Genomic DNA, 16,238 nt, shown 5'->3' with positions numbered 1-16,238 from the left:
CGTTCGCAAATGACATTGTATCCTTAAGATAGATTACCTTGTCGGGGTTTGAATATGTCTAAAGCACGGCAGGCCGCTGGCTTTAGAAGCCAACGGTAAAACCACAAATGATGCACTGCAGGGTAACATGGATTGGGCCTCTTTTGAAGTCATAAGCGTAGAACAAAACTGCTTTTGAAGAATGACTTAGGAAGAGTCGAGAAAATAAATGGGCATCTTAAAGCGCACAATATCTTCACCTGGAAAGCGTGGACACAGAATGAAGCAAGAGGTCAAGAATGTTGGCAACCATGTACAGGCTAAAGGTAAGTGTAGGTGGACAAGCGGGAGTATTAAAGAAAGGTGAGAGAATCAGAGACAGTGAATTCGATGCAATGAATGGAAACCATTAAGGCGATGTAAATTTAGATAAGAAGAAATAGTTAAAAATATATAATCTGTATGATAACACAAAAGGCAGTGCCTTCCTACTTGTGGGTTGAGCTGGTTGCCTAGGGAGAAAGAAATGCCGGAGCAACAATTCGAATCAAGATGAGGCATGTTCTTGAGCAGCGAAAATCTAGAGATCACTCCGTATATCCTAGTGGAATGCGAAGGTATTCACTCAGTGAGAACCGTAGGTAACGCGCATCTTACCGAAGAGCTTCAATTTAAAGTAAAGGGAAGCATGAAGCGGTCAGCAGTCGAGACCTTTAAAGTAATTGTGAAAAAAAAATAGGTAAGAAATTGATACTACCCGAGCCGTTGCAGCCATAGGTAGCGTGTGCAAGGTAGATAGAGAAGCTTTGAGGAAGGGAAAAATAACAAAGGACATGTGTACAAAAATGCTAGACGAAACAACATGAATAGCATACCAGAAAAACACCACATCAAGTATAGGTGACTATTCCTCACCACCCGGTTTCAAAGGGGGTGCCAAATAAATTATCATCATCACCATCACCAAAAAACCTGGATATTTTTGACGCCTTCATAAATATTATTGCCTTTTGTAGTTTTGATCGTTTGACGTGTTTTACAGCAGACAGCACTGCATTAGTTTCTGCTGTAAGGATACTTGTCTGAGGGAGCATAGCGCCGGATTCAGAGATTAGATTGGATTGGAGCCAACTTTATTTGTGTCTGCAGTTGGGCTCTCGCGCACCCTGACGAGGGCCTACGTCATCTACGAAGTCGCCATTACTCGGCGCGGGTCTCCGCTCACCGTTGCCGGCTCGCTGGGTCCCTGCCTTTCGAGCGCCATGAGGACTTCCTGGATGGCCCAGAGCTGTTCGTCTCGGTCGTAGCTCGTCGCGGCTGCCTCAAGCAGCGGTGGGAGCGTTCTTGGTTTTGATTCTTCTGGATTTTATACGCAATCCCACAAGATGTGCGTGTGATCTGCCGTCTGCCTCCGGCAGACTCTGCACTTATTGGTCGGATATGTCTCGGGGTACATGAGATGCATCAGTCATGGGCTCGGTAGCGATCCGGTCTGGAGCTGTCTAGTAGTATCGCCTTCACTCGACTCAGCCTCGGGTACGGAGGTGGGGGAGTCCTGCTAGCCAGGCGGTAGGCCTTCGTGATTTCATTGTAATCCATCATGCGGTCCCTGGTTCCGAACCACGTCAGACGGTCTGTCACCGGCGCGCGGTTGGATAGCGCTTGCGCCGCTGCATGTGCCGTCTCATTGTGGTTCTGATTGCGTTCCGACGTGTCGCCCGCGTGCGTCGGGAAGCACTTGATTCTTACTTTTCTGTCTTGTAGTTTGGCCGCTCGCAGAACGCGCTCGGCCTCCCTGCGGACTTGACCTTTGGCGAAGTTTCGCACCGCCTGTCTCGAGTCGCTCAGCACCATGTGGGAGTCTGCGTCGGCGATGGCCATTGCGATGGCTACCTCCTCCGCTTGTTCCGCTCCGGCGCTTCTCACGCTCGCTGCCGTCCCCGTGGCGCCGGTTGACGCCTATATGACGACCGCTGCGAAGGCATTCCTTTGGTATTCGGCCGCGTCCACGTACCACGCGTGTTCGTCGTTGGCCTGCTGGTCGATGAGAGCCTTGGCCCTCGTCGCTCTGCTTCCCTTGTTGAACTCGGGATTCATGTTCTTCGATATGGGGTCGATTCTAGTCTGGCGTCGTACCTCTTCGTGGACGGGGAGCTTCATGTCCACCTCGTTCGAGCATCCTATTCCCAGATCGTCCAGTATCTTCCTCCCGGCTTTGATCATAGACAGCCGCTCCAGTTGAGAGGTGCGTTGCGCTTCGGCTATTTCTTCAAGCGTATTCAGAGAAAGAGTTGAAGAAAAATATGTAACATACGCCAACATGTGAGTTTGACTCATCCATGTGAAAGTCAGGACAAGAAAAATTTGACTGAATTTATAAAGAGTACAAGTGATTAAGCGCCTGTTAGGCGTGTTTGATGATCTCGATAAACGATATGTCAACTTGCAACAAAACTGCAAATTAGGCAAGTTACTTTTGTAATATGGGCTGAATTACCCTTGTTGGTACACTAAAAACGTGAAACAATTACAGCCGCTTAGACGACATGATGAAGTAATAGCCGCTGTTTAATTGTTTTAGGTCCGGCCTGTAAAAAATATGTGATGGCATCCCACTTCATAGTTTTGCAGCAAGACTCATGACACATGACCTGAACCGTCATCCTTCTGCGCAGGTAGACTCCATGAGGCTGCGCCGATACCTACCCTCCTGGCTCTTCAACGCTGAGAAAAGGAGACGATTTAATGAGCAGGTGAAGCGTTTTTAATGGTTTCTTTGAGTGCCTAGAAACGCTCGAGATACCCTTGCGGCCGACTGTGCGCCTTCACCATATCCGAACGCTCAGTTAACGTCTCGCAGCAGCACCGTGGCTCTAAAGCCACATTGACATTGACCTTCTGGAGTTGTTTATTACGTCCCCAGATCTGGGGATCGATGATAGTTACACGAGCACTTATGCATTTCTCTGCCATCTGATGTGGCCACTTTCTCATGAAATTCATCCCTTGACCTTTCTCGAGCGTCAAGATACCATACTGGTTTTCATGAACACTCGAGATGAGCGCAAGCAGAGAGGGCGCACTCATCGCCTTAAAATTTTCAATAATAAGTCTGGTAACCTGCGATACCCCTCTGAAACGGTCAAATTTGGTTTCATTTTAAGCCATTGCTCTTGCGCCGTTAGTGTCATTTGCAGGATGTCACTCGCTAACGTTTAGTGATGCTGTAGATTGCACTCGCGTGGGGGGTTGACTACGAGTGCTAACATCGAACTGACTGAGCCCTGTCGAATTGCGTAGCCTCGACGACGCTGCTTCCAATATAAATATTACTCAGGGGATCGTGGGCGCTAAATATAAAAGCAGTTGCCTTGTGATATAAGGCATTCGAAAGCACCATCCCCACTTATGAAAACAACTATTCGATCTCTACCAATCACATCCGTGTCATTTAAGTGCTTGCTTCGCTGCTATCAGTATGTCCCAATGCGCAGCGTGTCACCTTTATATTGTATGCCATGTCGCCTGGTCTTAATGTTAATGTTATTTTGAACAGTTTACTAAAATAAGAAGTATGTAATCTACTGCCTCATTTGGCAGTCGAGAGTGTCATCTATTTCAAATGACATGTCATTTCTGGCTTAGCCACGCGCTGCCAAAGTTAGTCAAAATTTTGCCGTCCGGCTCTGGAATTAAACGGAAAAATGTTCGTTATGCGATACACGTTCCTGGTAAGTTGTTCTGGCAAATGAATACTTCGCCGCGCGCTCGCCGAGTGCTTCACCAGGCAACAAAGTTATGTGGTGGTAGCCTTGAGCCCGGTCATATACCACCTACATAACTAAGCTTCTACATGCATCGTTCAGCACAGCTCTGTATTAACGCTGTTCAGTGCAGCGCGACGACTGCACTGGTCAAGGCTCTCCACGACTGGCTTCCACCAAGTCTGTCGCACCATCGCCGAGTCGCAGCGATGAGCGCATTGTGGGTCGGGCAACGTGTGACGTGACAGCAAGTGCCGTCGAGATAGCCGCTTTCCTGTTTTATCTCATGTAGTTGTTTTGGTGCCGCAAGTTCAGCGTGGGTAATATCGCGCGTCAACTTTAATGGTGTTTTGATTGATAGAGTCGCAATGCGTCCGCTTTTCTGGAACGCCGTGCTTACTGACTATAAGACCACGAACAGGTCTGCTTTGCGGGAAGAGTGGCTACATCAATGATGACCATTGACCCTAAGCGTCCATGGTCATCATTCAGTTCAGCTTTATCTTAGTTTTTATATAGATAAATGGGCTGCTGACAAAAATAAGGGTACGCAGAAATTCGTTTTGCGAATAACCACTGCTCCCAATTTGATGGCGTTTGTTGAAGTTTAGAAACACTGTAGTGACGTGGTGGGCCGCTATTGAATACCGGGAAGCATGAAGGTAATGGCAAGGAACGAACTTTGGTTTTATTGAAAAATGCAACCTAGATATAGATAACTTTATCCCTCCAGTGGTGTTCACATTCATACAGGAACAAGAACTATACAAAATATTGCCTTCCTTTATTTTGAGGCTACTAAATTAGTCAAATAGTATATGTTTTGTAATCTGAAAATAATTATAATGCAAAACCGTACATGAATACGTAAAACAGAAGTTCCAGAAGAGGATCACGTGACAGGTCATTTATTCAATGTTCATCCTGTACCGACGACGAGAGACGCTAGTGGGTTCACTGCTACTGCGTCAAAACACTAGTAGGTCGATCACTCTTGCTAGGCAGTGATTGTCGTGCTTGGAAGCTGTCACTGGCGTCACCGTTTACGTTGCGCTACTTCGAGCTCTGCCAGATAAACACCTTTAGACTTGGTTGAGGTGCTGGGTAACCTCAGACAGCCATCCTGGAACTCTGGTCCCGTGCCCTACCATCTACCATGCCCCACGATGCCTCCCAGCAATCGCCTCCTCCCGCAGCCACTGCGTCTCCTGGGTGCCTCGTCACCGCGACCCTCCTATCTACACCGGAGCAGACGACACTGACGTGTACGAATGGCTCACGGCGCACGAGAGGGTAAGCGCCCACAACAAGTGGGACAAAGAGGCCAAACTGAGCCATGTTCTTTTATACCTCGCTGGAGTGGCCAGCGTGTAATATAATAACCATGCAGCCGAATTTCAGACAGGGTGTGGTTTTAAGGATCCCTCGCCGATATATTTGGTCGCCCTGCTGTTTTCAAGATGCGTGCTGAGTAGCGTTTGCGAGAACGAGCACAACTGCCAGGTGAAACATTCACAAGTTGCATTGAAGATGGCCAGGACCTATGCCGGCTAGTCAATTCGGCCATGGCGCTGTCTGATCGAATGTAAAACATATTGAAGGACATAGAGGACGACGCCTTTAACTTGTTGCGGGTCAAACATCATCGCTCTGTGCCGAAATTATCCCACTGATCCAGAGCTATCAAGAACTCCGCAGGCTGCGGTCACTGATCCGTAGATCTCTACCGCGTGACGAACACCTCGCCGCTTTGCCAGCTATGTCCGACCATGCTGCTTTGCTCGCAGAAATGAAGGATTTCGTCCGCGAGGTAGTTGCCCGGCAACTCTCATTGATGGATTTTACACAGCCGCAGCCTGTACACCCCCGAACGCCGAGTTTAGCGCCTCTGATTCGCTGCGTCATAGCCCAAGAAATCAACGAGGTTTTACCTGTGCCCCACCAGCACGTTCCTGCAGCTGCGCCTCACAGTTTCGTGAAGTCATGGCCAGCTAGCTCCCAACAGATCCAGGCCGCTGCGCCACTCATCTACGCGGAAGTCATCACCCAGCCCCACACACTCAACGTAGACCTTACATGCGCCGAAGTCCTAGCTATGCCCCGACAACAGTCTGCCATGCAATCACTTCCCCAGCCGCCCCGTTCAACGCGTCCTCCCACATAGATGAAACCTGCCACAGTGACTCGATGGCGGGCAGCTGACAATCGACCGATATGTTTTGCGTGCGGCTGCGCAGGCCACGTTGCCCGCCATTGTAGTCGCGTGCAGTCGCCTAGCGCTAAACCACATGCGCCAAGTCGTTTGGTGGGTTTACCGCGCCAAAAATACGAAGACGAACCTCGGGCTGCGTCACAAACATTCTGCCGGTCTGACAACATCCGCCGCTCACCTTCACCAGGCCGACGCTCCCTATCACCTTTGTGGCCCCGTTCCTTAGCTCGGGAAGAGTAAAACTTATTGTAACAATCATTTGACGCCCCCTCTGGCATAATCTTCATTCGCCTGCCAGGCTCGGTGGCCTGCCAGGCTCGGTAGGCAACATTGGTCACCGCACCCAATAAACACCGCAGAGCACAGCTGCTCGGCGGTGAGTCATTGTTCATCACTACCACGCTGCGGAGCGTCTGTCTAACGGAGGGTGCCTCGAGCCCTCCCTCGTTCACGAACCCGGGTTCATCGCGATACTGGCGACGACTACCTAGGGATCGTCCGCCGCCGCCGCGAGCCGCGCAACGGCGCCCCCCTGTTGCCACAGCCATGCCGCCGTACGGAAGGCTCGAACCGTTCGAGGGAGATGGGTCCGCCTGGCCAGTTTACGAGGAACAAGTCCACGTGTTCTTCCGGGCAAACGACATACCCGAGGCCAAACAGCGGGACAATTTCCTGGCCAGCTGCCGGACCCGCGTCTTCAGTCTCCTTCTGGACCTTCTCAAGCCAGCCATGTCGCATGTTAAGGCACTGGGTGAACTGCTTGTCATACTGCGCTCGTATTTCATCCCAGCAACGTGTACACTAATGGAGCGTTTCCGCTTCAACAACCGGAGCCGCCGGGAAGTAGAGACCCTAGGGAAATTCGTTGCTGCGCTACGAGGTTTAGCGAATGTCTGCGTTATCGAGGACCAGCTGGATTCGCTGCTCCGGGACCGTTTTGACTGTGGCATCAACCCCGCCATGCAGACGTAACTACTGGAGCTTCCCGACCCCTCGCTGGACGACGCCGTTAAGGCAGCGCTGGCAATTGAAACTGCTGCCAATGACGCCGGCGAGATTGCCCGTGCGACTGGCTCACCGTCGGGGAAGCGCTGGTCAACAAGTTGTCGACAAAAGGCAGTACCTAGGGTCGGTGTGGTGGTGCCCGTTGCCCCTCACAGTGCCAGTCCTCTCAAACACAATGCTTCACGTGCAGGAAAAATGGTGACCTGGAACGCGGATGCCGAAAGGGGAGTACGAACAGCAAACAGCAGCAGCAGTCTGGTTCAAGCCCAGGTACCACACAAGCCCGCGGCCAGAGTAGCCGTCGCAAGGGTACGCGGCGGGGGCGCGCGGCAGCAGGCTCAAATTCTTCCGCGGCCAAGCTCCACGTTGTCGCCGAGGACCCGCCGATTTTTGACATGGGGCACATAGGCCTTATTTCGTCGTCTGTGCCGCCCTACGCGCTGACTGTCGAAATCTGCGGGCACCTCATTTCAATGGAGCTGGACACGGGCCAGCGTAACAATAATGGCCGGGAAACTCTTCAAACGTACTTTTCCCGGCGTGTCCGTCGAGGCTTCGGGCGTGACGCTGCGCAGCTACTCCGGGCATATCTCCCAGGTCCAGGGTTAGGCCCAGGTCAGAGTTCGCTTCGGCGACAGGGAGGCGACCCTTCCCTTTTACCTAACCAAGGGATTGTCGCAGACCCTGCTAGGCCTAAACTGGATTCATTCACTGGGCGTTGGTCTGCCATAGTACCAGGAAGCCAGCCTGCATGCGGTGCAAGACGTCCCCAATCTCCTGAGTACAAGTGCCTGTTCCAGCCAGGGATGGGCACATTCGCCGACACGACAGCTGGCATATATGTACCTGAAGGAGCCTGGTCACGTTTTTTCAAGCCTCGCCCACTGCTTTTCGCCCTGAAGGACGGGGTGACCGCGGAGCTGCTGCGGTTACAGCAAGAGGGCATCCTGAAGCCCGTCAAGACGTGTGAAGGGGCCGCTCCCATCGTACCAGTCCTGAAGCGAGACGGCAGTATCTGGACCTGCGAGGACTTCAATGTTGCAATCAACCCCGTTGCTACTGTCTACAAGTGCCCGCTGCCCCGGATAGATATCTGGTCAGCATTGTCCAGTGGACAGAAATTTACCAAGCTCGACCTCAGAGATGCTAACCAGCAGCTTGTGCTCCAGGATCCTTCCCGGATGTATGCCATAATATCGACAACTTTGGGTCTCTTCTACTACACGCGCTTACCGTTTGGCATGGCCCCAGACCCAGCCATATTTGAGAGGGAGATGGACCAACTTTTCAGGGGCACGAGGCACGTGGCGGTGTATTTGGATGACATCCTGGTTACTAGCAGCGATGACGAGCACCACCTGCAAAACGTGCACCACGTCCTGGCAAGGTTGCAGGACGCCGGCCTCAAGCTAGAGCTGGAAAAGGGCATTTTCCTGGCCCCCACAGTTGCGTACTTGGGACATGTCATTTCCCAGGCTGGCCTAGCCCCGACTCCCTACAAAGTTGATGCTGTGCTCAAGGCGGTAAGCCACAGAACAAGAATGAGCTTCAGAGCTACCTCGGCCTTATCAACGCCTAGATGAGTTTCCTGCCGAACCTGTCGGAGCATCTACAGCCGCTCCATCTTCTGCTTCGAGATGGTCAAGAATGGGTCTGGAAAAAGGAGCAGGACCGGGCCTTCCAGCGCAGCAAGGAGGGAATCACAAAGGCTCTAGAGCTAGTAGACCGCGATCCTGCCAAGCCTGTAATCCTGACCGTAGATGCGTCGCCGTGCGGCGTGGGAGCTGTCCTGGCGCACCGGGACAAGGATGCCCAGGAACACCTTGTTTCGTTTGCTTCTCGTCGGCTTCATGCTGTAGAGCAACGCTACAGCCAGCTGGACAAGGAAAGCCTGGCCCTTGTGTTCGGTGTCGAATCCAGCATACCAGTATCCGTGGGGCCGGGAGTTCGAGGCGGACACGAACCACTAGCCGGTGTTGGGGCTGCTGTGGGCAGTTCCCGTAGAGGCGTCACCTCGAGTAGTACCCTACGTTGTCACACCCGGCCCGTCATCACCGGTGCCCAGGCGATGTACTCGACCGCGGAGGCGACCAGACCATTACTCACCTGTGTAGCAGGCACTGTCCACCCGGCTAAGGCTGAGGCAGAGCCTTGTACTTTGAACTTGGACGTTTCTTGTCGACAAACTGGGGGTAGGGGGGTCTAACAAGCATGTTACGCCCCCTCAGGCATAATCTTCATTGGCCCGCCAGGTTCGGTAGGCAACATTGGTCACCAGACCCAATAAACACCGACGAGCACAGCTGCTCGGGGGTCAGTCATCGTTCATCACCAGCACCCTGCGGAGCGTCTGTCTAACGGAGGGTGCCTCGAGCCCTCCCTCGTTGAACCCGGGCGGATCGTGACAATAATGGTTGCAGTCCATGAGGCAAGGGCTGTGACGCCGTCGAAACGTGAAAGTCCTCAACGTAGTCCGACCAATGTGATGGACGTATTAGTTGACTGTGCACGCACATATGCCCTTGTGGACACCGGATCCGCTGTATCAGTTATGGATGCAAAGCTTTGCCGATTCCTTCAAAAGGTCACGACGCGCTTGCTGCATTCTCCCTCCATACAACAGGCGCACAGCGTGTTCACCCAACAGCCGCGTGCACCGCTCGTATTCTCAACGAGGACGTTGTATACGACGTCGAATTTGTTGTGATTTTATCGCGCTCCCACGAAGTTATCCTGTGGTGGCAATTTCTCGCCCACAAGAATGCCGTCATTCATGGTGCGCGGGCCGAACTGGAACTGTGGCGAATCTCAGATATGACGCTTGCCGATAATGCTTCTTTTCCGAACAAACTACTCGTCAGGCATGACACCACCATGCCTCCCAACTCGTCATTGGCTGTCTCTTTGCATTGAAGCAACCTCTCTGATGCCGCCGCACTACTTTCTCCATCTGGCCTCTTTTATACTCGAAAACGTGTGCTGTTACTTTTTGCGGCAGTGAACGTCAAAGAGGGCTTCACAAAACCGCCGTGGTTGCTCGATGACTGTGCTATTGGGCTGCTGATTTCCAGGTCGCGGGATCGAATCCCGGCCATGGCGGCCGCATTTCGATGGCGGCGAAATGCGAAAACACCCGTGTACTTGGATTGAAGTGCACTTTAGAGAACCCCAGGTGATCGGAATTTCCGGAATCCTCCATTACGGCGTGCATCATAATCAGAAAGTGGTTTTGGGACGTAAAATCTCATAATTTATTTAAACAGGGCTCCACAGCTACTTTAGTCTGTAACCCCTTCCCATACCCTGTGATGCTGCTTCAAGGCGACTTACGGAAATTATGGATGTTCCCGAAGAGACGTCCTGCACTAGATATAGCACGCTTGGTTCTCTCCCTACATCCATCCCTTTGCCCAAAGGTGTGTTGGATTCAACTATTGCCGATGGCCTCACTCCAGCTCAGCGTTCTCAGCTCCTGCGCATCTTAGCAGAATTTCATTCTTCTTTTGATGTTGGGCAACGTTCCTTGGGCCGGACTTCTGCTGTCACGCACCATATTGACACTGTATCGCAATCGACATTGCGGCAACGCCCATATCGCGCATCTGCCATAGAACGCCGTTTCAATATTGAGCAACTGGACGAAATGCTTTGCCGAGACGTGATTCGACCGTCAAACAGTCCATGGATATCTCCTGTTGTTCTTGTTACGTAAAAAAGACGGATCTGTACGGTTCTTGGTAGACTATCGGCACCTAAACACGATCATTCCCAAAGATGTATACCCGCTACCGTGAATCGATGACGCTATCGATAGCCTACAAGGATGTCAATTCTTTTCATCCCTATATATACCCTCCGGCTACTGGCAAGCACATATATATATCTATATATATATATATATATATATATATATATATATATATAACACTGGAAATGTATTACCTGTCGTAATGGGAGTGTTTATTTTCGGCGTCAGTAGTTCATCGACATAAATTTTATGGAGATATCAAAATTTTGGAAAACTAAAGTATGAAGTTTACAGCTCCAACACCAAAAACTATATTACAATTCTGTAAGGTTCACCTAATAAAACATATAAAGAGAAAAAAATATTATACATAATGCACCTCTCCGCAATATACGATTACTTTCTTGGATTTTTCAAAACCCCCGACAGTATTGCAAGAACGAGACGCGAATTGTACATTCATATATCAAATTAGCCTGCTATAGATGGCCCAACGGATGCAGTGCTAGTGCCATGTAGCTCTGTCAGATTAACATTGCCTGTTGATAATGATTTTTATACTGTGACACCTACCCGCAGCGAGGCATCGGCGAGAAAGAAGTGAACAAATACAAGTCAATATAGCCACGTAGCGGTGATGCCGAATAATACAGCGGCAAATCTGTGATTGATGAAACTAACTTTTTTGGGGTGAAGTTGTGCCCACAAACGCTAATTACACTCAAAGCACACCGATAACGGCGAACACGGCCGGCACCTTAGCAACTGCGGCTGAATGCGATTGGCTGAGGCGCCACCGGTGACAATCTGATGTCACGCCAAGATGATTGTTGCATTTGCGAGCCAGCCAGGGTGTTTAAGTTAGGTTAGTATTAGGTTAGGTTATATTATGGTAAGGTTAGATTACCGTAAAAGGCCTTAAGGTAGCGCGCGTACCCTTACAGTGGTTGCAACGGCGTCGAACATCACCCGCGGCTTTTCAATCAATCGCATTCAACTACGATTGAAGGCGCTGTGCCTTCTATATTTACAATATATGCACCCAGTTCAACTCAGCACGCGGCAGGCGCCGTAGGTGAGAAGAGGTAAATTAGTTCGACTAGGGAATGCGAGTTGGAACGTTGCCTGGATTTGCGATGGTGAATTTCAGGCCGCTTTCGGGCACCCCACCGTAATGGTTGGTAATAAAGAGACTTCATATAGAGTGCCTAAATGCGTATCTTGAGGAAAAAGGTTGCATTGTTCTCCACTGTAATCTGCATGTGTAAAGCAAAATGGTTGGCACTGTTGAGATGCGAACCTTGAAGTTATTACTGATACGTTGCAAGTGCATCCCACATTTAAGGTACCTGAAGTAGCTTTATTGCAGTTTTCAGCAACGTTTCGTATTCTGCATTGTTTTTCCAATATGACCAGACAAGAATAGTGCATTTAGAGCTATCTGCATGCAAAATAACCAGAATTTTGTTTTGCCTATAAATGCAACACGGTATGAGGCACATGAGCAGAAAACTATTTTTACTGTTTTTTTAAACGTTTTCCCGAAATGAAACAAAACGTTTAGACAAAAAAAAAATGTCAGTATTTGTTTTCAATGTTCTTTCCTGAAGATCAATAGTACCAGTTGCAGCTGGAAGAGAGATAACATAATAAGGGGAAAAAATTGTATAACTCACTAGGATAACTGTCTGTAAACAATAACGCTATTAGCATGTAATATATGTAGGGACACATAATATTGTTGAAATAATGGCTATTTACAATCAGTAGGGGTCATACCCAGAATTTCATTGCTTCGCCTACATTCGAAATGCACTGTCTTCGCTATTGGCCCACTTTGCTATGACCCCCGCTTCACAAGCTCGCCTATGAGCAGACGGCAAGACGAGGTCTGTATGACGACGAGGCAGTGACGACAATGAAATGACGAAGAAGGAATGCTGTCAAAGGAACTTCAAAGACGTTATCACAACTATAGCATGACAATCAGATGGCGATTCTGAAATGATAACGACAGTATAACGATGGCAGTGTGGCGACCACGGTTTGAGGACCACGAGCTATCGATGAATGTATGACAGCGATGGCTTCACAACCACAGTAGGGCGACAACCACATGGGCAAGCTAGAATGATAACTATGGTAATGACTACGACCGCACAAGGACGACGTTGTGACAATGGATGCGTGACAGCGGCTGTCTTAAGACGAGTGCATGACAACGATGGCATAATGACGATTGAATGACGGCAGCAGGATTGAGAAAGCATGAAGAAAGAATGTCAGATGTAGCGAGGAAGGCACTATGACAACGATAGTATGACGACATTAGGAAGATGTTTGTAAGATGAGAGCTTTACTGAAATGACCTGACAACAACTTTATGACGACAATTGTGTCACTGCGATGGTGTAACGACGACGGCTACATGACGAAGTTAGAGTTATGCCAATGGAACGACCACGACGGCATTACGATGAAGGTATGACAACAAATGAATGAAGACGGCTGTATGACGGCGATGGCGTGACGGCGATTGCATCAAAAAGGCTGTGTGACCACGATAGAATAACAGCGTCTTGGTGCGAGTGAAATAAAGCTGGACGTGACGATGACGGAGGGCACACGACGGCCTGACAATGATGCCATGAGAACGACTACATGACGACTGCATGAAGACAGCATGGCGACAGCTATATGGCAAAACTGGAATACCGACGTTCAGAGGAACACGACGGCATTACAACCACAAGCACAGTATCCCAAATTATTAGACAACTTGGGTCACGGGGTCGGCGTAGAGCGCGTGACGACGATGGCACGTCAAAGCTGGAGTGGCAATGACAGAATGATCACGATGGCTTCACGCCGATGGTATGACAGCGAATGCATGACGTCTCTATGAGTACGATGGAGCGATGACGAGGGCATGAAAAGAGTCCGAGGACAAAGCTGGAATGACGATATTAGAGCAATGCCATAGGTAACACGACGATTAAATATGTTGGAGTCCAAGCTATTAGACAATTTTGGCCACTGGGTCGATGTAGAAGGCGCGACGATGACGGTAATACAAGAGTCGATTGACGAAGCTAGATTGATGATACGGTTTCATACAATAATTACTAGATGGAACTGAGGCGCTAGTTCTCTACGGGAGCTGCAAGCAGCGTCATCTAAGCAACATGGGAATGATGGCTCGTACATGGATTTGCCTACGCTTCTTTTTGGGTTCAAACGGCTTTGTCACGTTGCAAACTCATCATTTTCAATAAGTTATGGCATTAAAAATAATAAAAAAATATATTAACAAGATCGTCTGACAGCAAGACTGGAACACCGGACGTCTATCTAGCACATAATCCTTTTATTGAAATCATTTTCCTCCTCGAACTTTTTTAATATCTATCGCACTACCGATGCATGCACCGAATAGCGGCATAATACACCCTTCCTTGAGGGCAAGCCAGGGCGTTGAGGTGCTTGGCACGCTTTGATCCGGAGTTGCACTATTACAAACCAACGAATCACAAATACAACGAGTGTCACATGATGCTATAAATCAGCACCACATGACGCTATAAATCAGCACTGAAAATTTAAACAGATAACATATATATATATATGATATAGTGAATGTGCATATAATTGCCGACCTGTCCATGATTCACTGCATATCAAAAAATTTCTTGGTATATCATTCAAACTAATAATTACCCCTCAAAAAGCGCACTTCATATACGGACGCACATGATTCATGAGCTGATCACACCGAGACTACTTCGCTTTGCGTAGATGCCATCTGTAGTTCAGTATGCCTGCTTTCTGTAGAGCTCACACAATTCGTTTCAGAGGAGAAGCTGCGCGATCACCTCGTTGGGAGCCATTCTTTGATCGTCACGTTCGCCGTCCTCTTCATCGCTAGAAATTGTGCCATACACTCTCAAACAAAATTGCACCCGTTGGTTCATATTTTGCCAGGCAACAATAATCGTCATCTGTTTTTACCGCATTTCGTTTCTTTAATGCCGTGAGCCTGATACTTCCATGTCATGAACGGCATGCGCCTTATCAGCATAGCCGAGCATTCTCGATAGGAAAATAGCGAGCGCAGCGTTTTCACGAAAGGAAACACAACCAAGACAGATGACCATTATTGTTGTCCTGCAAATATACACCTGAAAGGGTGTACATTTGTTTAAGAGTGTATTGCTTCTGCACTGACAAATACTCCTTCAGAGAAGCCTACGCACATATGTACTGGAGGTTGTGGCATTTGTACTACCGTTACTAAGACGCTAATCAGTCGCACCGACGACACCCTCGCGGTGTGTGCAGTGCTTCAGTAGCCCCAGCTGAAGACTAAGCAACCGTAAACTCTCATCGCTTTTAATCCTTGCAAATGGCGCGCTTTTTTCTACTAAAAAATAAAAGCAACTAAATCTGAATATTTCACTAGTTTCCATGTCGTACTTATTAAACCACAGGCGCGGATGCTTCGCGAGCAGGGGGCTATGTTGAGCGCCGAAGTCGTGCCCTCGCTGATACATGTGAAAGCCTTCAGTCAGAACTGCTGTGCGACGTGCCCACCCGAACGGCTTTTTCGCCCCAATCACTGCATCTGAAAACTTCGCACGTCTATAGGTGCAAAAATCTGCGAGGCATTTGGAACAAGGACTACGGTATCTATATATAATAAAAGGAAAATGAGACATCCACCCAAACGTAGTTGAGTCCTACAAAGGAAACCCATAAGGGTTCCTAAAAAGAAAAGCTTCGCAGTTGAAGAAAAATTCGTCCTGGTGTCATTTTCCCTTAATTACTTCTATCCACCGTGCGGGTTTCCGCAGAACCTTTACATCAAACTTTTGCCTTTGCTTCTAACTTGATAAATTCGACTTCACTTGCCTTCTGCTAACCCGCCGTGGTTGCTCAGTGGCTATGGTGTTAGGCTGCTGAGCACGAGGTCGGAGGATCGAATCCCGACCACGGCGGCCGCATTTAGATGGGGGCGAAATGCGAAAACACCCGTGTACTTAGATTTAGGTGCACGTTCAAGAACCCCAGGTGGTCAAAATCTCTGGAGTCCCCCACTACGGCGTGCCTCATAATCAGAAAGTGGTTTTGGCACGTAAAACCCCATATATATTATTATTATTATTATTATTGCCTTCTGCTAGCCGCCTGGTTAACTCAGATGGTAAAGCGGCTGCCCCGGAAAGGCAGCGGTCCCGGGTTCGAGTCCCGCACCAGGACGATTTTTTCTTCAACTTCGAAGCTTTTCTTTCGATGAACCCGTATGGGTTTCCTTTGTAGCAATTGCTACGATTGGGTGGATGCCTAATTTTCCCTTAATTATTTTTCTCCACCTTGCTGGTTTCAGCAGAACTATAACGTTTGTAGAATTACAACAAAATATTAACAGAAAGTGGGACGATCAGCGTCAAGGAAGAATGGAAAGTGAATGCGCCCACCTTCTAATGGGGTCGTTCGGTTCTCTCGCTCCCACGGACTTTTCTTGTCCTCTGCG

The 16,238-nt window shown here is 49.1% G+C and overlaps 1 protein-coding gene across 1 annotated transcript in view; it reads left to right on the top strand.

Annotated features, from left to right (window-relative positions):
• LOC142566588 (uncharacterized) overlaps positions 1–16,238 on the top strand; it is a 610,758-nt gene that overhangs the window by 479,581 nt on the left and 114,939 nt on the right. Inside the window, exon 10 of the mRNA XM_075677426.1 lies at positions 2,655–2,732. Within this exon, the coding sequence (XP_075533541.1) occupies positions 2,655–2,732 (78 nt within the window). The remainder of the gene's footprint in view (positions 1–2,654; positions 2,733–16,238) is intronic.

This window comes from Dermacentor variabilis, unplaced genomic scaffold, assembly GCF_050947875.1.
Source record: "Dermacentor variabilis isolate Ectoservices unplaced genomic scaffold, ASM5094787v1 scaffold_13, whole genome shotgun sequence".
NCBI classification, from domain to species: domain Eukaryota; kingdom Metazoa; phylum Arthropoda; class Arachnida; order Ixodida; family Ixodidae; genus Dermacentor; species Dermacentor variabilis.
This window is presented reverse-complemented; position numbering and strand designations above follow the sequence as displayed.